Raw genomic sequence first — 22,615 nt, 5'->3', positions numbered from 1 at the left:
TGACAGGCTGTGTCAGCCCACCTGGTGTTCAACATCATGGCAGGGGCTCAAACTCAGGACCCAAATATTTAAAGCCAGCCACCTGAACCGTGAAGCCAACACCAACCTCACCATTGAATGATCGGGCGAACAATGATATACAGCACGATGTCTCAAAAAGTTATGGACAGATTCGGACGAAACTTGGTGGATACGTTGGGTGTGTGACAAGGAAAAGGTGATTCGATTTTGGTGAAGGTTCGAATCCGGATCTGATCAGTGGGATAAAAATGGAATGAATCACCCTGGTATGCACCCTACCAGGTGTATGCACTCTACCAGGTGTATGCACTCTACCAGGTGAATGCATTCTGCCAGGGGTATGCATTCTGCCAGGGGTATGCACTCTGCCAGGGGTATGCATTCTGTCAGGGGTATGCATTCTGCCAGGGGTATGCACTCTACCAGGGGTATGCACTCTACCAGGGGTATGCATTCTGCCAGGGGGTATGCAATCTACCAGGGGTATGCACTCTACCAGGGGTATGCACCCTCACAGGGGTATGCACTCTACTAGATGTATGCAATCTAGCAGGGGTATCCCCTCTACCAGGGGTATGCACTCTACCAGTTGTGTGCACCCTACCAGATGTGTGCACCCTACCGGGGGTATGCACCCTACCAGGGGTATGCACCCTACCAGGGGTATGCACCCTACCAGATGTATGCACTCTACCAGGGGTATGCTGGAGGTATGCCTTTACCAGGATTATACATTCTGCCTAAGGTAGACACTCTACCAGGGGTATGTACCCTACCAGAGGTATGCACCCTACCAGAGGTATGCACTCTGCCTCCACCAGGGGTATTCCCACTACCGAGTGCCCTTGTAGTTATTAGTTAACAGTGGCACTGCGTCTGCGGCACAGCCACACTTCCAGAAAATGATGCAACCAGCAGCCGGGTGGCTGCACACGAACCACTCACGTCTTGTTGTTCATCATAGACAGGTCCATGCCAGGCAGAAATGGCGCCGTTTTCCAGTCAAGGTTTTCTCAGTGGATTTATATACTTTTGATCATACTCTGTCGAATAAGCTTGTGGGCCACCCTGAAATTTGCCTCAAATCCAAGATGGCGGCCAAAAATCCAAAATGGCCACCAGAATAGCTAAAATAGTATTTCTGAGAGTTGCTTTTACCCATAGATGATTTTTTTTCAACTGATTGTGGCCTATTATGATAAAGAAAGATAACTCAGTCATAACTCAGCCATAAAAATTAACAATCGGTACTTTATTACCAAAATGGCCGCCGGGCAACTTCCGTATTACGGAAACTGCTATAACTTCAGTTCCGAGTGTGATATGATTATAATTTTGGTGTCCAGTCATATGTTTTTGGGGTCAAGGAATCCATATTTGTACTTTTTATTTCAGTGAAATATATATTACAATACATTTTGATTCAATTTCTTGGTTTCCATTTCAGATTCCTTGAATCCGGATGCAAAGAAATGATTCCATGAATGCGGACGCAAAGAAATGATTCCATGAATCCTGGCTTAGCAGATACAGTGAATCCTCATAAAATTACTACATAAAGACAAAACCTTTTTGGCACAGGAGAAAAGGGTTGCACAATGGCATCCACGCCGATTTTGAGTTTAGCAAGGGGCGACAAACCGTTGTGCTGCCTCTGTAATGAAACTATTAAGGACGTTGAGTCAGCTTATAATATGACTGAGGAGGGATTGCAGTCTATTCAAGAATTAGCGGGAAGATGGGTTAAAGTTGACAAGAGTCTGTGTACTCAGGCACCATATGCTGAATTTCAATCAGCCGCTGTGAGACTATCTAGTGCAGGCCATGATGTCAAGATTCATGAGAACTGTAGAATCACATTTCGGAACAGAATTGCCCGAAAGGAAGCCCAGTCTCGCAAACTTCCCGTTTCCAGTTCAGAGAATATTCATGAGTCGAATGAACCAGTTGCTGCTCCCGCGTATAGGATACGCAGGGGGTCACTTGAGAAAAAGCAAATCTGTTTCGTGTGCAACGTGGATACGAAAGATGACAGTAAACCGTACAATAGTGGTGGTCTTGGTAGATGCTCCGAGAAGAATGCTGTCAGTAAAGTAGAACGTTCAAAGGACATGAAAATCAAAGCTGAAGGAGATAAGTTCCATGATGCAGCGAAGCGACTCGATGTTATTCTGAGTGGAGCATCATATGACATGTTTGCAGTTGATGTGTACTATCATAAAAGTTGTTATGACAATTTTACCTATGCATATGATAGAAAGTTGCTGTCAGCGGATGCAGCAGAGAAGGATAGATTAGCTACCGAGGTTATGGACAGCTTTTTCAAACTGTTTCACCGCATGGTAGTCAAGGATCAAAAGGCGTATTTCCTGAGAGAATTGATTGAGGACATAAAGGAGATCAGTGAAGACAATGAACTTGAGGACCCTCCGATTTCAAAAACCTGCATGTTGAAAAAACGACTGACTGAGAAATTTGGTGACGCCATCGACTTCCACTTGTTTGGGAACCGGCTAGTTGTCCATTCCACTGCGGTCAATCCGATATCGTATTCTGCGGCTACAATTGAAGGAAATGGTCTACGTGAATCTGATTTGACAATAGCATTTTCAAAGCTGATTCGTCGTAAACTTTCACAGAGGTATGATATCAAATGGCCCCTTGAACCAGATGAGCTGTTTGATCTACTCGATAGTCACAGACCTCTTCACTGTATCTTCAATGCCATTTCTTGGTCAATCAATCCCAGGAGATCTACAAACGCATTTGGGTATGCTACGGCTACAAGCAACGCTGAAGCGGAGAAAATTTCAGCTATAACTCAGAGCTGGGAAAAAATGGTCAAAGGTGAGCGATCACCATTAGGAACTGCTTTGAGTTTGACCATACATAGAATCACTGGTAGCAAAGAGGCAACTACTCTCTTGAATCGATGTGGCGTTGGAATACCATACACAGATGTCCGTGACTTGAACAATAATTGGGCAAAGTCCATCAGCATGGAGCACAAGAAGATGCTACCTCCAGGTTTCGTCAAGGGTCGAAGTGTACATATAACATTTGATAACTCAGATGGTAAACAGCAGACGCTGACGGGAGCCCAAACTACTCATCACACAACTGGTACAATATTCCAGGCTGTACATGCTGATGATACCGCCGCTGGCAACACTTCAAAACTTAAACAGTCCAATATCATTGAGCAAGAGGAGCCTGACTATGGAGCATTCAAAATCCCTAAGAAAAGAGCACCCCCTCCATCCTTTCCCGACTTCAATGATGACTACAGAGATTCACAAGTGTTACACGATGCTCTGGAACGGAATATTGCTTGGGTTCTCGTTGGTACTGTTGGTGACGACTGCCTAGAAGAATACTTTCCTGAGATTGATAAAGACGTGCTGGGACCTGTAGGTTCTTGGACTTCATTCATGAAAACTGTGACTGATTGCTCCACTACAAAGTGCAAGTTGGAGTATCTTCCTGTCGTTCCATTGCCCCCGGGAGACAATGTGATTAAATGGTACATGGACATGATAGTACAGATTGCTGAAGATCTTGAACTGGACTATATTTTTGCACATGCAGATGAGGCAATCGACAGCAAAATGTTGATCATTTCATGGCTATATCAGCATCAGGAGAGGTATGACAAAATAATACCACTCATGGGAGGATTCCATACCATTCTGGTGAACCTCAAGATTCTCTTCAAGAAGTATGGATGTCTTGGTTTGAAGGACTGGTGGGTAGATGCCGGAGCTATTGCCGATGGTTCTGTTGCTCAAGCATTTGAAGGACGTCACTACGCAAGAAGCATTCGTCTACACAAACAGTCATTTGAGGCCCTACTGAGGCACAGGATGAAATCACAAGATGTTGCTTCCATATTGGACGAGTATACGAGAGAAGTGGTCGCCAACCTCAGGTTCAATCCAAATAAGACAAGTCTTGAATCAGTTCTGCAGTTACCTATTTTCAAGGACATCTGTACCTCACTGATGCAATCAGCAGGAACTCAGGCCAAAATGATAGCAGAATATCTTAAGGACGTATCAGCAATGTTGTGCCTCATAGCAGCTGTAAGGGAGAAGAGCATTGAAACACACCTGGCAGCAGAGAGAACGCTTCTTCCAAAGTGCTTTGCTTTCGGGCACATCAACTATGCTAGGTACCTGACATTCCAACACGTCAATCTCCAAAATCTGAAGGTGAATCACAAAGATGCCTGGGATGATCTGTTGCAAAATGGATTCGGAGGGTCGATGACTGGCGAGCCCTTTTCTACGATCCATGGGGACTTGATCACTGAGACCACAATCAACAGAGAGGTTAAAGTCCGGGGTGGTCCAATGCAAGGCGGTTACAGTACCAGCAAGCAGACAACAGATGCGTTCATAAAAACGAGTCACTTAATGGCAAAGCTCAGAGGAAGATTGAAGGAAAGGTTGCATATCCTGACCTCTTCAACTCACAAGGAAACAACAATAGGGGCACGGAGGCAGCATGACAACATGGTTCGCAACCTAGTCATCCAATTGGATAAGTACTTTGACCCTTTTCTGATTGGTTCTGCGCGTCACATGAAAACTGGAGTGGAAATTAACCAAGGTATTGTCAGTGGATTGTTGTCATCAACCGAAGCAGGAGAGAAACAATTCCAAGACTTTGTTAACCTTAGACTCAAGGCTACTGGAGAAGGCAGAATGAACATTTTTGACAGGATTGTGAATCTCAAGATCAAAACGGGCATGGAGAAGGTCAAGAAAAATCCAAAGGCAGTGAACGTTCTCAAGGAGGATCGACAAGCATTTGGTGTGTTGGTAGGAAAGGCAACTACCCCTGAAGAGGCACATTCACACCCCCTGACAACTATTCCACTTGCCCTTGCCACACCAGAACGAGACATTCGACAAGGTTCTAAAGCAGCGCTGAGGAACTACCTTATTGAGGAATCTTCATCAACTACAGAGGAACCGCCAAATAGAAGCAACTGGCTGATTGACGGAATGGCAGCTGTAAAGTCAATCCCGGCTCAACAGACTTGGGGAGAATACACTGATGCCCTATTGAAATTCTGCATGCCACCAAGCCAGTCAAACCCAAAACAGCTTGGGATCATATTTGATTCCTACTGTACGTCCACTACAAAGGAGTTAACCCAACGACGCCGAGGGATCTCTGGTAGAAGAACCCACATCACAAGCCCCGAGCAGAGTATGCCCAGAGGCAAAGATTGGGACGCATTTCTGCATAATGCTGAAAACAAGACTGAGCTGATTAAATTTATGGTCACTTACTTCAAAAGTGATTCAGTCAGATCGAAACTCAGAATTCCACTCACCGTGACAGAGGAACAGAATACATGGTTGATCACGCAAACTAAGTTTGAACAACTTGAATCCTGCAACCATCATGAGGCTGACACCAGGCTTGTTCTTCATGCAAGCAAGTGCGAAGGTCCGGTTGTGATTAAGGCTTCAGATACAGATGTACTGATCCTCTTGAGCTATGCCTATTCTGTCTGCAAACCACCACAAGACTGGTTCATGAAGATTGACCATCGGTACGTCAGTGTCAAGAAACTAACGACTCATTTTGGAGATGAAGTGTGTCAAACTCTCCCAGCATATCATAGCATTACTGGATGTGACACGACATCATTCCCATTTCGCATCGGCAAAATCAAGCCATTGAAGAAGATGTTGAAACAAGAGAAATCCCATCTACTCTCTCAGCTGGGCAGATCAAATCAATCTTTTCAAGATGCTACCAGTGCTAAATGCTTCTTCAGAACCTGCATGTATTCTGGAAGTGAACAAGAAAGCTTTGTTGAAACAAGGATCCGAACGTACAACACTCAAAAGGTGAAATCTAGTTCCAGCATCCTTCCAGACGAGAGTAGCACCAATGAACACCTCAAGAGGAGTGACCTTCAGGCATGGGTGTGGTACCAGTGTCTCAAGCAAAACATTGAGTATCCTTCTATCACTGACAGAGGATGGGAAAATACAGATGATGGTATCAGGCCAATATGGTTTACCTGCCCGCAACTCCCTCCAAGCCTCTCCAAGAAAAAGAGCAAGAAAAGACAAATTCAAAGTAAGTATACTAAAAATATATCATTACTTTGATCATTGCTTTTCGTTCCTGTCATAAAGTTCCTCCAATGTATTCCCACTGGCAGTGCATTCATCCAGATTAAATATGTGTAACCTTCCACTTACAGGTCTCGCGGAGTATGATGCAGATTTAGAAGATGCAGTAGAAGAGAGAAGCCAGCCTTCAAGGAAGAAGAGACACAGGAATACAAGCAGAAAACATGTACAAGACAGTGAAGTTCACTGTAGAGAAAGAGAAAAGCAAGGTAGATAAGTCCAAAATGCAATCGTAATTTTGTTATTTTTATATGATTTACTGTTTTGAATCCCGACTATATCCATTCACATTTTTTATAGGTATCGGTGGGGCAGAAGAAAGAGCAGAAGAATCTGAAGTTGATGAAGAGTACCAAGGAGATGGGGAAAATTCGGAGAGCACCATGGAACAACTTTCTTCGGATACCTGTGGACTTTATTCAGACTTTCAGAGTGAAGAGAGTGATCTTGATCTTGATCTTAGTAACTGAGGATTATGTGCCTTTTGAACAACATATTTTTCCCAAAGCATAACCAAAGCCGGGGATCATATTGAATGGGAATTCAGATACATTTTATAAACCTGTGTAGTTTGGTAGACGAAGCAAAACTGACTAGGAGCCGTTCAGCGGCAGCCATCTTGGATTTATTGTTCATCCATGATTTAGGGGATGATCTATTGAGCTAGTGTCATGATAAACCAACTAAATGGATAACCAGACTTTGGAAACCAAGAAATTGAATCAAAATGTATTGTAATATATATTATGGAGCACAAGACATGACTGAATCTGCCACATCGGTGGCCAGTATTGGCAGCCATCTTAGATTTCTTTATGAACCAATGATTTCACTGAAATAAAAAGTACAAATATGGATTCCTTGACCCCAAAAACATATGACTGGACACCAAAATTATAATCATATCACACTCGGAACTGAAGTTATAGCAGTTTCCGTAATACGGAAGTTGCCCGGCGGCCATTTTGTTAATAAAGTACCGATTGTTAATTTTTATGGCTGAGTTATGACTGAGTTATCTTTCTTTATCATAATAGGCCACAATCAGTTGAAAAAAAATCATCTATGGGTAAAAGCAACTCTCAGAAATACTATTTTAGCTATTCTGGTGGCCATTTTGGATTTTTGGCCGCCATCTTGGATTTGAGGCAAATTTCAGGGTGGCCCACAAGCTTATTCGACAGAGTATGATCAAAAGTATATAAATCCACTGAGAAAACCTTGACTGGAAAACGGCGCCATTTCTGCCTGGCATGGACCTGTCTATCATAGGCCTAATCTTCTTCAGACGGCATATTTCTGCGCTGCCTCTATCAATGGCAATGATTCGTTCGGCGACCATCCGACTGAGTTTTACTTCCTGTGACATCCTTTGGTATTATAATTCTGATAGTTTGAAAGGATTCCACGAAAACTACGTAAAACTACATTTCTTTACAAAAGAATAGGACCGGGGTAGGCGTGGCTATGACGGTCGTTCAGCTTGCTGGAAGCGGGGCCACTAGACACATTTGCCTCAATGTCGGCGTTGTGCATGATAATGTGGAATCAAATGATATCAGCAAAAATATCCTGCCTCAGAAATGCCTTGTTTTTCAGTGTTACATTTATGAAAATAAAATAATAGCTGCACACCGGCACCGCACATGGGACACGTGATCACGAACCTTCCAGTCACGGGTCAAGGCAAAGCGAACCACGTGATCAATAACCATCTCGAGTCACGGTTTCTCGGCGGCAGATTCGCTACGTCGGCGCATCACTGATGCTGTTGTGCAGAACAGGCTGAACAAGGGATCAACTCGAACTCTGAATTGAATAAATATTTGAATTGACATTTCGTGTTCCTTTCATCTTTGTTTTGGCATACTGCATTGACTGGACTGGTCAATGGTCAACTAATTGATATTTAAATATAAAGATCTAGTTTCCATACTCGATTAAACCTGAACCTTGCTGTGCACGTGCTCAGATAAAAAAAGCGTGTCACGTGTGCAGTGTGTTTGACTAACGTCTTTCTGATGATTTATAGTGACTATTTTTGTCTGGACAGAATCTACTCAAGTATTACTGAGGTCTTCTGATTTCTCAGAACCAGCATTTGGATACTACAGATAAATACTTATATCTTGTCTTGATAAAGTTCTTCAATGATGTTAATTTTACAAAACTATTATCAGTGTGTGCTGGCACTTTCGACTCTACGTACGAACGTCGGGATGACGCGGATAAAAAAAAAATGTTGGCCCCACCCACAGATACAAAACGAAAGTTGGAGTATGTTTTCGTACTCTCATAGTAGTTTGTTGAGGATAGTTGCAGTTCGAGTGTATAATAAGTTTTGTTGACACTTCAAGTAAGCAAAACAGTAAAAACCACGAGAGTGTCTTTCACGTCCAGCCATTCATAAATTCCTCTCGAAAGGCTCCGCCCCTCCCCTCTGTTCTCACCCTATTGGTTGGAGGGAAACCACAACAGTTATTTTGGGCATTTCTAAGTGCAGTTCATTGTGTGGCCTGAGGCTGGATTGACATTACTCTTTGAGAAACGAGCAATAAGACAGAGCTGCAAGATACAGTCAGGCTTACGTAAAACAATATAGGAACACATGTACAGTGTTTGACATTGCTGATTAAGATACACTGCCAATCTAAAGTTTTAGAACACCTCAATTTTTCCAGTTTTTATTGAAATTTACACAGTTTTATGTCTCAATGTACTCTGAAATTAAGCATAGAACAAATAAACAACTGGAGATAACAAAAAAAAAATCATAGAATCATTTTGTTTAACAAAATTTAATTTAAATTTTTGACTCAGCAAAGTATCCACCTTTTGCAGATATAACCGCCGAACACACTCGTGGCATTCTTTCTCCAATGGAAATCAAATATTGTTTGGGAAGTTTTTCCCAACACTGTTACAGAACTTCCCACAAATGTGTTGCACTTGTAGGTTGCTTTGCTTTCACACTTCTGTCCAATTCATCCCAAACCAGCTCGATGGGGTTTAAGTCTGGAGACTGTGCTGGCCATTCCATGATTTGAGGCCTGGCCTCTTGTTCTTTTCCTCGAAAGTAGTTTTGACGTCGCCTGGAGGTGTGTTTAGGCTTTCACACCTGGACAACCTGCAGGTGTGTCCAGTCTTCAGTAGTGCACTGGTGGTGCTTCGTGGCCCAGGCAAGCCTCTTTTTCTTATTTAGCCATCTTAGCAATGGCTTTCTTACTGCCACTCGACCTGTCAAACCTGCAGCTCGAAGTCTTCTCTTCACAGTTGAAACTGAGACTTGCTTACTTCGACCAGTGTTAAGCTGTGCTTGAAGCTGTTGTCCTGTGAGCCGCCTATCACGCAAGCTGTTGACTCTCAGAAACTTGTCTTCTGATTCTGTTGTGGCTTTGGGTCTGCCAGACCTCTTCCCCTCAGTTTCCTCCAGTTTCCAATATACTACTTCCTGCAGTGCAATATTGTCCAAATAATGCTTCGGAGGGTGTAATAACAGTCTGTTTCAACACTGCTTTTATACAGACAGGGGGTTTGTAATCAAGTAATCAGCAGAGGTTGGGACACCTGTAGGAATTGTTTGCATGAACTTTCAAGGCTTAATTTACTTACATTGCTGCAGAGCAGCTGGAAGTTGTTAACCCATTACTTGTTCACTGAAGAAGGCCTTTTCTTTTTTTTTTACAATAAAACTGCGCAATTTACATTATTTTCCCGTTTTTGCTAACCTAAACTTTTTTTTAACCTCGAGCAGTTTACTGTTTACCTTTGTACCATTTCAGGTTATTCACTGGATATTAAACTGCGTAAATTTCAATAAAAACTGGAAAAATTGAGGTGTTCTAAAACTTTTGACCGGTAGTGTATCTTGACACTTTTGCTCCAAGATTGGGCACCAAACCATTGTGTTATTCCACGTTGTAAAAAATAACAGAAACAAGCGAATAAAAAAAGCCCACAGAATCTTGTTTCTCACAGTCTGAGAATCCTTTAGGTGCTTTTTTGCAAACTCCAAGCGGGCTTTCATGTGTCTTTCACTGAGGAGAGGCTTCGGTCTGGCTACTCTGTCATAAAGCAATGACGGTTGTCCTTCTAGAAGTTTCTCCCGTCTCCACACAGGATCTCCGGAGCTCAGCCAGAGTGATCATCCGGTTCTTAGTCACCTCTCTGACCAAGGCCATTCTCCCCCGATTGCTCAGTTTGGCCGGGCGGCCAGCTCTCGGAAGAGTCCAGGTTGTTCCAAACTTCTTTCATTTAAGAATTATGGAGGCCACTGTGCTCTTGGGAACCTTCAATTATGCAGAAATTTTTTTGTAGGCTTCCTCAGATCTGTGCCTCGACACAATCCTGTCTCTGAGCTCTGCAGGCAGTTCCTCTGACCTCATGGCTTGGTTTTTGCTCTCATATGCATTGTCAGCTGTGAGACCTTATATAGACAGGTGTGTGCCTTTCCAAATCATGTCCAGTCAATTGAATTTACCACAGGTGGACTCCAATCAAGGTGTAGAAACATCTCAAAGATGATCAAGACAAATGGGAGGCACCTCAGCTAAATCACAAGTGTCATAGCAAAGGGTATGAATACTTACGTCAATGTGATATTTCAGTTTTTCCTTTTGAATAAATTTGCAAAACTTTCTAAAATCCTGTTTTCTCTTTGTCATTATGGGGTATTTAGTGTAGATTGATGAGGGAAAAAATGAATTTAAACGATTTTAGCATAAGGCTGCAACATAACAAAATGTGGAAAAAGGGAAGGGGTCTGAATACTTTCTGAATGCACTGTCGTAAGCTCCGATGTAATTTCAGGGACTTATTGCAAATTCAGTTGTCATTCCTACTTTTCTTTTTTATCAACTTCGAGTGACCAATCACAAATGTAGATAATTATATAATGTTGTTATTAGAGATGTCCTTGCAGTTTGTAAAAAGTTGATGATCATGTACTGAGAACTGATCAGGTACTGAAATCATGTACTGTTGATGATCATGTACTGTATTCAGGCTGCTAATTTGTAGAGTCTCCGTATGTGGCTCGACTACAAGAGTAATCAAGTAATGTTGTAACCAGTGGAGTGTTTGTCGAAGCTTGAAGCAATAATTGATTAAGTGTAAATGAGGCAGTGATGTAAGGATTGCCTGTTTACTGCGAATGGCCAAAGAGATGTTGATCTTCACAAGCACATGATCAGATGAAAATGCATTCTTTGTTTGAAATTAGTTTTGGTGTTGCATTATCTGTTTGAAATTTCTTTATAGTTTGTCCTTGATGATTTTGTGGAAAAATTTTCAAAAGTGAACTTTCAAAAAACAAGAAAGCTTTAACTATGTTGAACATATAAACCAAGTAAGAGAGAAAAGAAACAAGTGCATCAGAATGAATAAAAAAGGGAAACAACATCAAAGGAAAGGGAACGAATTAAAGTCAAGAAAGTGGGAATTTTGAAAGATCATGGAAAAAGAGAAAGAGAAAAAAGAGAAAAGAGAAAGAGAAAAAGAAAAAAGAGAAAAAGAGAAAAACCAAAGAAGGACAATGAATTTCCTCGTTAAATATCATTCTTTTCAATCCCTTCACCCTCCATGTCCCATTTCCCTTCATTTCACTTACAAAGTCTTCTCAAGCTGCTCTGGTCCAGCTCAGACATTTGGAGCTCCACTGGCTCTGTTGAAAGAAGGAAAGGTAAAGCAACATCACAATCAATGTGGACACCCTGCTGTTTATTTATACAGGAAATAGTTTTTGCTTTAAGGAACAATTTATAAACATGAACAGATTTGAACAATGTATGAATGCTAACGAGGCCTTTCCCGCATGCGCTGTGTGTGAATTTTCAGGGACTTGCTTCTGCTCATCAGGGCACTTTTAACCTGCCGCTGCTCGGGAATAGTGTGCAACTCAAACAGTCTTTTTAAACATGATTTTCAGCATTTAAACGAGTGGCAAATCATAGATGATTAACCATAATTGTTTTGCTCCTGGATGAAAATCAGACTCCTGGAAAAATAGGAAATACGAGAAGTATCTATGGATGAGACTGAGAGGTGTTTAGTTCCGTTCATTTCCTGTTAATACAAGCGAGCTGTGGATACACACAAAAATGTGCACACACACACAAAAACACACACACACACACACACACAAAACACACACACAAAAACACACACACACAAAAACACACACACACAAAAACACACACACACACACAAAAACACACACACACACACACACACACACACACGCCTTACCTTCAAGCAATAAATGCAAAAATCAAGTATAATTTATCTTGCCCCGTCCCCCTGGAAACAGGAAAAAGGAAACAAAGAAAATGTATTTATCCCAGCCCTCACAGCTCCAAAATCTCGTTTGGTCTTTTGCTCTCTGAAGCAGGTTCTAATCAAGGATTTGCCTGTACTTGGCTCCATTCAATGTTCCCTCTGTCCTTACAAGTCTCCCAGTCCCTGCCACTGAAAAGCATCCCCACAGCATGATGCTGCCACCACAGTGTTTCACAGTAGGGATGGTGTCAGATAGGTGATGAGCCGTGCTCTGTTTCCACCAGAAATAGCGCTTTGCATTCAGGCCGAAGAGTTCATTTGTCGTCTCATCAGACCACAGAATATGTTGCCTCACTCGCAGAGTCTTTCACGTATCTTTTTGCAAATTCCAGGCATGCTGTCATGTGCCTTTTTCTCAGGAGTGGCTTTGTCTGGCTTCACAAATCCAGCCATAAAGCCTAGATTTGTGAAGTGCTACAGACTCTTATCCTTCCAGCAGGTTCTCCCATCTCAGCCAAGGAACCCTCGTTCTGTCACAGTGGTCATTGGGTTATTGTTCACCTTCCTTGACCAAGGTGCTTCTTGCCCGGTTGCTCAGTTTGGTCGGACAGAACTTTCAACATTCTAGAAATTGCTTGATACCCTTCCTCAGATCTACGCCTCCTCACAATTCTATCTCAGAGTTATACGGACAGTTCCTTGGACTTTATGGTAGTTTCTTCTCTGACATGCACTGTCAACTGCAGGACCTTGTATAGAAAGGTGTGTTTCTTTCTAATATCATTTCCAATCAATTGAGCTCCATTAGCTCTGTTTGAAACGTGCCATGTTTGTTTTTTAATTTAACATTTTTTTGTCAATGCACTAATTGTATTTTATAAACTTTTATCTTGTAAGCAATCTTTGATTGAAAATTATGAATATGTATGCATGTGCAATTCAGCCATTCGCTGCCAGACATGCTTTCGACAAACCATTTTGATTGATTGATTGAATTGGCCATAGTGGACTCCAATTAAGTTGAACATCCATCTTGAGGATGATCAAAGGAAATTGGATGCACCTCAGCATAATTTGAAGTGTCATAGGAAAAGTATTGAATACCTGTTGACTCAAGACATTTCAGATTTTCATTTTTAATTATTTTGTAAAAGGAAATTCTAAAAAAATTAATTCCACATTACGGGGTATTACGTGTAGATCAGTGACCAAAAAAATCTACATTTTATCCATTTTAAATTCAGGCCATAACACAACAAAATGTGAAAATAGTCAAAGGGTGTGAATACTTTCTGAAGGTACTGTACGATATCCTTTAAGGTGCCCCAAACACCGCTAAGGTGCCCCAACAGATTATGTCCTTTTGAAAGTTGTGTATGAGAGGAAGACAATGATCTTTGTCATTTATATACTTTTCACTTTTCTATTATCCTGCCTGGTTCTCTCGCATCTCATTTTCCCCAAATAATTATTCTCCTTACAAAATAGCACATTTTTGTCACTCACTCCTTATATTCTTCAGAAAGTTCTCATGGAGTTCAATTAATGAGCCCAGATTCTTCTCCTCCTTGGAGAAGTCCAACACTGTGGGTTGTGCCATCTTCAGAGATTTAAAATGTGACACCGACTCGAGCCTTGGCATGAAAAAGAAAAAACTTCAGGAAGGTCAGGGGGTCATTGGAGGAGAAAAAGGTTTGTAAAATGATATTATAAAAGCCTCAAATATGGAAGATATCGATAAAAGTGTGGTTGAAATAGAATGATAGATGGAATTTATATTTGCGCCAATCTTTCGATGAGAATCTATAATTCAGCGAAGATATGAAAAGGAGAATGTTTAAAACAAATGGACTTGATAAACTTTTATTTTCTTCATGTTCTCTCATATAATATGGATTCAGGTTACATTATATAACAAGAATCATCAAATGAGAACGAGTTGCGACATTTTTGGGAATTACATATTTTTGGAAGAAGTAGACAATAAAATATATCTGGAGATGAATGAAAATGAATGATGGTTATGAAGAAGGAACAGAGATGAGGAAAAAAGCATGATGATGTGTCAAACAATGTGATGGACACCATCACAGTCTTACCTTTTTATGACATCCTTATAACCCTGAAAAGGAAGAAAACAGTGAATTACCTCACGACTTCTTCGTTAATGAATGCCCTCTTCATAAATGTAAATAATGCACACTGTTGAATTTGCAAATTTAAGCGTGAAATTAATTTTCATTTTACAGGCTGTTTAATGTACCCCCTTGAAGATAACAACACAACAAGTACAGATACATTCAAAGTACACCGCCCCCATTCCAAATAAATATATATCCTCCAGCGCGGCATTGCCGGGGCACCTCCGGCGCATGGCAATACCGCCGTGCAGCTCAGAGAGACTATATTGGGAGGGAGAGGTGTACAATAACTCATTGATTAATTGCGTAACTAAAATCAATAAAGGGTATTCATACAATATTATCTTAATCAATTGGCTAATAGCATAAGTAATCCACCAGTGCTTGATCCGAAGCTGTAAATTTTTAAAAAATCAATTCAATAAGTCATTCATTCAATAAGTCATGATTAATCATTAAATCAAAAATATCGTTTTTAGCCACATCACTTGGTCACTGTCGTGTCAAAATATCAGCTTGCTAGGTCAAAAGGTGCAAAGATGAGAAAGCAAATATATAAATGATTAATAATGAAAATAAATAAATAATAATCATAAAATAATTAAATAATTAATCAATTGGCTAATATAATACCTAAACCACCACCGTTTTATCCGAATGTATAACTTTTAAAAAACTTAAGTAATCAAGTCATTAATCGGACAAATTCAATAATTAATCGATGAATTGCTTAATAAATCAAAAATATCCTTTGTAGCCCATCACTTGGTCACTGTCGTGTCCAAATTTCAGCTTCCTAGCTCAAAGGACCTCAGAGATATCGCTCGGCAACCAAGAAAACAAGAAAGCAAGAAACCGGAGTGAAAACCGATGTCTCCCTTAAAGTGTGCGCCATTGCCGGGCACCGAAGGGGGCCCGGCAATGATGTCATGCAGCGCCAGGAGATGGCATAGGAAAGGAGTGGTGTACAACACAGAAATATCTAATTAACCTTCGCTCGTGAAGTGAAAAGTGGGGTTAAGCATTCAGGTGCGTACGTGTGCCATATGTGTGCCACGTGCCACACGTGTGCCATGTCTGCATTAAAAAATTCATTTTCTTGGCAACTGTTGGTCCGATTGACGTGAACTTTTACCGTCGGAGCGCCTCTGCCAATTGATTTTTTTGCTGTTAATTATGACGTCATAGGTCACGTGGCATGGACGCCACCTTGGAAAAAATTTGCACCTCCACATCTCCGAAACTACTCAATGGAAAAAATTGAAATATGGCTCATTGTCAAGTACTCCCCATGGGGAATAATATATGTTAATGATGATGTCATCGGTGCCTTCATTATGTCGCCTTCATCCATGAAGGGCGACGACCAAAGGAAGACTACCTCGCACTGACGTGGCAGAACAGGCGTCATCGTAATTCAACTTTCAGGCATCAGGAACAGGCGTCATCGAATATTTGTTGTGGTTGCTCTTACAATCACTAAAAGAAAACTTAACCCACACCTTCATGAACATGTAAATCTTCCCCACCCCCAATCAATAAATCTTCCCTCAACACTTACCTTTCAAAATCTTATTAATGCCTCTTTCTTGGTCTTCCCTCACACCAGCAGCCCTATATAAGCATTATACGTGTAACTTACTGTTCTTGCAATCTCCAATAGCGTGACAACTGTCAGTAATCACTGCTGTGGTAAATGTGGAACTATAATCCCGAAACAAGAGTGATAAATGAACTTCCAGGGTCTGTGTCAAGGACAACATCTCCACATCTGATGGTATATTCATGTTGTGTTATTATGCTTCCTAAAGTACAATGTGCCATTAATTCACTCTCCGAGCAATACCCCAAGTCCTAGCATTCAAAAGGCTCTCATGTCCTGCAGGTTTATGATTAGTCCATTTTTTTCTCTTCTAAAAAAATTAAATTCAATAAATATTGACAATTAAACATGACCACTTTTGTAAAAGGTGAAGAAGAATGCCTACCTGTAAAAATGAAATAGTCTCAAGATCCTGGAGTGCTGCTTTCAATGTGGAATTTGTTTCCTGGAGAGAGTTCAACTGCTCCTTCACCTTGTCCATTTGCTTCTGAAGGAGAAAAATCCTCTCATTTTGCCTTTTGATCACCCCACTCTTCATCAGATCCACGGATTTATCCACATATTGGTACAACGCCAATCGCTTTTCCTCCATCCTGTCCACAGTCCCTTTGCCTGAATCCTGGAATAAATCAATCATTGTGCGATTGGAGTTAAAAGTCAAGAATAAACCATCAGAAAGAAGGTTAAAACTAAAGAGAACAAAGAATTACGACTGAGGAAGGATTAGGACATATTGCACGAGTACGTTCAGAAGGACAATGTATTGGACAGGACACTTATCTACAACACTTATTGGGGTGAGTTGATGGGTTGATGGAAAATTTCAACATTTACCCAACCGAGATGAGGGAGATTTTAACCAGTTCGCATGTGATGGACAGAATTAGGCAGAAAAGGTATAAATCTTTAAAATTGAAAGAAATAAAATAAAATTTCAGATTTCCTGATCACAAAAAAACACCAACACTTGTTCAGATATGGACAGAGTTTGTTTCCAGGGAATTGCACAGAGGTGGGCAGTAATATTACAGGATACCTGCCCACCTCCACTCTTTTCTCTGGCTTGTGAAATAATCTTCATGAAAAAGTTCAATCCCGCTCTACCCTCCACGGCGAGATATTGACATCCCACTCCCCTCTCCCGCCATCCTGAACCATCCAAACCAGCAATATTTTACCACTTTCACTATTTTCACCACTTTTCACCACCACTCCCCACTTCCCTAAACCAATCGTCTTGCAGGTTAATGCGTTCTTCACATCTTGTTATTATTTCTTTTTTGCCCATTAATTAATTCCCTAACCTTTTCATGTTCCACCTTTTGCCCCACTGCCCCACCGTCAATACATTTCCTTTTTTCACTCTGTATCTTGCTCTTCCATGAGCTGACTTTTGTATCCAAAAAAGCATTTAAACAATAACTTGAAAGCATTTTAAGGAGACAACTTTCAAAAAAAAAGTCTGTTCAGTTAGATTTAGAAGTAAATCTCACATTAATGGTCATGGATTGACATTGTTTTGGGTCAGGTGGTTGGTGGCTAGTGTGTGTAGATGGCCAGAGGTGGCCTGAGATGGCTGAGATGCAAGTAAGATTGTGTAGTTTGAGCTGTGGTGATGTCACCCATTGGAGAAACAAATATTTTTTCCAGATGCTAATTCTCTTTCCTTCAATCACGTCCATTCCTTGGCACTTCATACCTGTGTTTGTTCAACCTCCCGCTTCAGCTGATGGAGTTGAGATTCAAGGTGCTGCGTTGACTTTGATAGTTCAGGACACTTTGCATTCAAAACGCCCTGCACAGAATAAATAAGTCCAGGTAAAGGGAATTGTTCATCTGTATGTGGAAACGATGAGGCACAAACTGCACAAAATGATTTTAAAATGTATTTGCAAAAAAGTGGAGACAAGACATTTGTCGATTCCAAATTAAATATGAACTCTTCTTTATTTATACAACTGTATGAGAAGAGAGCTCATCAACATTATTATCATGGTGAATAATTGATAGTTAAAGGAAGCAGAGGTGGACTATAAAGGGGCACCCTAAATCTGGCAAATAAAATACATCTACTTCTTCATGCAGCTGTATGAATGAAATTGGCGCCATTTATATGAACTTTTCAGGAGCATTACTTGGTTCCTCCTCAGAACATAAGGGTAGACCAGCATGCACATGAGATTTTTTGAATGTCCCTTCTTTTCTATACTTTGCCACGTGGCACATGCCATATCAAGAGGCCTTTTCCATACCCCTGGCATTTTCCCCAAGAATTACCACCAGAGTCAAAAAATTGATATGTCCAACATTTTGTGAATCGCCCCCATGAGCCAAGCAAAAATAGGACAACGGGTTCTGAAGCTCACCTGGATCAGGAGCAACAGTCACTCAAACCCCCCACAGACCACGATATTTTTTAATGCGGTGAACAAACTATTGTACATCATGAGTGATGATGGTTGTGATCAAATTTCATTGAAATTGTGTGTGTAGTTTCAGAGAAGAGAGCGAATTCGTATTTGGGGGGTTTGGGGGTGGTCAACCCTCACAACCCTCACAACCCCCTCCCCTGTAAACCCCCTTCATGTGCTCAGATTTTTATTCAGTCAATACACCTTCATTAGGCATCAGATATGAAGTTTGTGGCCAAGTTTCATCAACATCGTATGTGTAGTTTCAGAAAAGAGAGCAAATACCAATTTTGGGTGGGGCCCCACAGACCACCTTAGACCTTGAGTTTTTTATGCCATGAACAAACATTGGTACATCACGGGTGATGAAGGTTGTGGGCACTGGGCATGTTTCATCAAAACCGTGTGTGTAGTTTCGGTAAGCGAACTTCCATTTCGAGCAAAATCACGTCAACCATTATCGATATAGATGGAAAGTCTTTTGTCTTTTCAAAGAACCTCACGACGGATCATCATTTTGGATTCTGTGTCATTCAACTTTGCAAATGATTTTGCTTCGCCATTAGAAATGGTAAGAAGGCTTGAATCTGAAACAAATCGTCAAGATACATGTCGATATAACATGGCTTGGACATATTTTAGATAAATCAATACAAAGTAGCATCCTGGTCTACTTGTCAAGCTCACTAACTGCTGCATACAAGAAAGCCATCATACCTGGCTTCTGGACTTCCAGCACTTGCACAAATGACTCCACATTATATAGTACAGTACTGTATCCTGCGGACAGGCAGATACAGCAGCTGCATCACTGTCTCACGATCTGGAATTGTTGGACAAACAAAATGGATCACACCTTGCATACCTGGCAAATCTCTCAGTCTCACACCAGAAGGACCATTACATAAACCCCCATATTTCCATGTTCAACCACTGAGTGTCCAAGAGATTCAGTGTCTAACTTCTGACATCTCTTCGGTTGAACATGTTACAAAGTTGGTTTGCAAAAGCAACCACAGATCGGGCATCCTCCATCGTGTAAAGTCATTCCTTGATGGATGTGAGCAGTGAGTCTGGATTTTGCGAGTTTCACAAGAAGTGAGTTCGTGGCAGAACCCTATGGGGGGTTGAAGGGTGAGGAGACAGACCATTGAAAGAGGAGAGGGTGAAATGCCAACAAGGAAACAGGAGAACATAGAGAGCCAACCAAGCTGTCAGAGATGCAGGAGTAACAGGCCCAGGGATGCCGCATTGCTGAAGGAGATTGCACTGCTTTTGTTTATTTAACATGTTTATCCAATTAACATGTTTATCCATGGATTCAAGTTGAAAAGGTGTGAAATAGGAACATGAGCCCAGAAGGAAAGCAATACTCCATTGGGCTGCAGCTGCAAGCCTCGTGGGTTGTTAAAAATTATAATTTGTCTTTGCATGATGGAGAATTCCCAATGAGGCAATGGCTTTCCAAGCCAACTCAGATATTTAGTTGGTCCAGGAGGGATTGTGGCTAATGGAGATGTTAACACGTTTGAAGACCTGAATTGCAGGTGTTGCTGAAATGGAATGGATTGAATGTTTTTCCAGTTGGTCGTTTTAAAGAGACAAAGTGAGACGCCAGGGTTTACAATTCCAAGTGCTGCTCAAGCTTCTGCTTTTTTCACACATGTTCAGAGAGGGAAGAAGCTGATGCCTGCCTGTCTGGAGGATGAGTGGTGCTGCAGCAAAGGGTGGAGTTATAAGCAAAATTTTAACCTGAGACTGGTTTGGGGCCACAGATTTTCAAATGGGAGAGGATCCCATTGAGACTCAGGCATGACTATGAAAGTGGAGGAGAGGAAGACACAATACCAGATTTGGATAAATGCTTGAGCCATGTCCAGGAGATACAGAATTGATGTCTTTTCTAAAATTCAGAGCCTCAATCCATTGTTGGAAGAGCAGGAGATGGAGGGCCAGGGAGGTTGAATGGGGTTAGAAACCAAACTGATGGTTTGAGATCAGGCCATGAGAGAAAAGGAAGGTTTTGATTTCAACTGCAATGTTGGATTATTAAGGCCCTTTCTGTCAATGTAAAAACCTGTCTGTGCTCATTTGTAGACTGGTGTACTTGTCAATATCAGTGCACATTTCAAACAGCCATTTTGTTTATGGAGAACAATTCAACTTTGGTTTCCAGTAACATCATGGTTTGTTAAAGGAGTTTCCATGATTAATATGCTGGTCCTCTTTGAACAGAATATAAAATGAGATCATTAAAAAAACTCAAAATAATTTGTTGCTTCATGCTTTTGAGCAGTCGAGTAATTTGTTAAAGTCTGATTGTCGTGTCATCATAAATATTATTGAAGATCTTTGAAACCATGATAAGACTACCATTGGCCGAGACTCAGTATGAATGTGAACGTTGTGACGCAAGGAAGTAAAAGCACAAGAAAAGAAACACCAGGAATGGATAATACCAGGCCTGAACATTACCTCTTGTTGGTAATTGCTGTAACTGGAAGTGTTTTTTTTAAATCCTTTGATATGAAGTTTAACAACACCCTGGTGTTGGCTTAGCGGTTCGGGTGCCGGCTTGGGATCCTAGGATCCTGGGTTTGAATCCCGGTCATCGCTGAATTAACACCAGGGGGGCTGACTCAGCCCGCCATCCCACTGAGGTCGGCAAATTGAGTACCAGTTTACTAGTAATTCCCTGTGTGTTGGAAGAGGTGACTTACAGGGTTGGCGGCAGGAAGGGCATCCGGCCATAAAATATTGCTGAACAATGGGAAACACGGTGCCCGAAAAAGGCCAACCCCTGCTCTGCGGGGGAAAAAGGCCTCTAAAGGGGGTGCCATCTGAAGTTTAACAATAACAGCTTGTTTTGTGTGGTTTTCATGAATATACCTGGGATGTTAAAGTGGTCTCAACCTGTATCTTTTATTAACACACACTTCCCTTAATTCAACATCTCAAAATGCTGTTCACACACATTATTCTTGAGCATCGCTTGACATTTCATCTCCAAGCTTTTTCAGAGATTTGGATCTATATCCTTAGGGCCAGGGCCATGAACAATCTCAGCATAAAATTGTTAATTTGGTGAGCTCTCAAGCCTACCTTTTTACCTGTAAAATCAATAACCACCTTTTCTGTCAGTTGTTCAATTTAAAAAACTTGTTTTCGATACTTCGCTCATTCTACAACCAATTGATCTCCAGCAGTGTCGGGGAAAGTATCATAAGAAGGTAGTCTCTCTATAAAATAACCTCCACTTGTGAGGAATGTTCTGAGTTATGAGACATTTTCATGATTACAGAACTTGAAATTTATCAATATCTTATATCTTTTGGCACTTTGTTCTTTCAACTTCCTTTGAGAATGGATTTTATATTCTTGGAGATAAATTCAAATGGATAAAATTTACATGAACAAATAAACTTTTCATATATTTACTTGCCTTGAATTCATCATGAACAAGCTCCACAGGAACAACTTTATGGTTCGTATGTTGTCCAACCAGGCACATCACACACATCAAGCTTTCATCATCCTTGCAGTAGAGTAGTATTGGCTTGCCATGCTCGGTGCATCTTCGCTCCTCCACGTTTACTCCTGGCACCAACTTCGTCTTCTCCACGTTTACTCCTGGCACCAACTTCATCTGCTCGACCAATTTGGCAAGGGCCACATTCTTTTGACATTCTGGTTTTATCGGAAATACTTTACGGCAGTTCGGACAATCACAGACTGTGGCCTCTTGCCTGCTTTCCCAGTGTTGCTCGATACAGACTTTACAAAATGAGTGGCCACATGGCAGAGTAATTGGTTCCTCGTACAGTTCAAGGCACACAATGCATTGAAGTTCATCTGCACAAACTCCAGTCATCGAAGAAAAAGCCATTTTCTTGTATCAGAGAAGGAAGTGGAGCAGAGTTGAAACCTGTAGATCGAGAGGGGTAGTTATAAAAACAAAAGTTTAGAGGTAAGAAACATCAGGTAAATTACTATGGAGCACAACTA

General features: G+C 41.2%; 2 protein-coding genes across 5 annotated transcripts in view; one reads left to right on the top strand and one right to left on the bottom strand.

Moving 5' to 3' along the window:
• LOC137415169 (E3 ubiquitin-protein ligase TRIM7-like) overlaps window positions 1-22,615 on the bottom strand; it is a 35,980-nt gene that overhangs the window by 1,788 nt on the left and 11,577 nt on the right. For 2 of the 4 annotated variants that reach the window (XM_078770161.1, XM_078770162.1), the window contains 6 exons: window positions 22,053-22,535; window positions 17,899-17,994; window positions 16,585-16,818; window positions 14,555-14,577; window positions 13,962-14,089; window positions 11,788-11,841 (listed from right to left, as the gene is read on the bottom strand). In XM_078770161.1, coding sequence (XP_078626287.1) covers window positions 11,788-11,841; window positions 13,962-14,089; window positions 14,555-14,577; window positions 16,585-16,818; window positions 17,899-17,994; window positions 22,053-22,496 — 979 coding nt within the window. In that variant the 5' untranslated portion in view covers window positions 22,497-22,535. Of the gene's footprint in view, window positions 1-8,262; window positions 9,631-11,787; window positions 11,842-13,961; window positions 14,111-14,554; window positions 14,578-16,584; window positions 16,819-17,898; window positions 17,995-22,052; window positions 22,536-22,615 lie in introns of those variants that run through there. The other 2 variants (XM_078770163.1, XM_078770160.1) reach the window with 2 other exon arrangements.
• Window positions 2,178-7,326, top strand: LOC144889532 (uncharacterized). The gene is made up of 3 exons (XM_078770149.1): window positions 2,178-6,123; window positions 6,251-6,388; window positions 6,480-7,326. Exons 1-3 carry the CDS (start codon window positions 2,214-2,216, stop codon window positions 6,647-6,649), a joined length of 4,218 nt encoding a protein of 1,405 aa, XP_078626275.1. The 5' UTR covers window positions 2,178-2,213; the 3' UTR covers window positions 6,650-7,326.

Source organism: Myxine glutinosa, chromosome 1 (assembly GCF_964187855.1).
Source record: "Myxine glutinosa chromosome 1, kmMyxGlut1.1, whole genome shotgun sequence".
Classification (NCBI taxonomy): domain Eukaryota; kingdom Metazoa; phylum Chordata; class Myxini; order Myxiniformes; family Myxinidae; genus Myxine; species Myxine glutinosa.
This window is presented reverse-complemented; position numbering and strand designations above follow the sequence as displayed.

What these genes read in the sequence shown, in the direction of transcription:
- LOC144889532 (XM_078770149.1), top strand. Translation starts at nt 2,214, where the DNA reads ATGTTTGCAGTTGATGTGTACTATCATAAAAGTTGTTATGACAATTTT. An exon ending in CAAGAAAAGACAAATTCAAA is followed by an intron (nt 6,124 to 6,250) that starts GTAAGTATACTA and finishes TTCCACTTACAG; the next exon opens with GTCTCGCGGAGTATGATGCA. An exon ending in TAGAGAAAGAGAAAAGCAAG is followed by an intron (nt 6,389 to 6,479) that starts GTAGATAAGTCC and finishes CATTTTTTATAG; the next exon opens with GTATCGGTGGGGCAGAAGAA.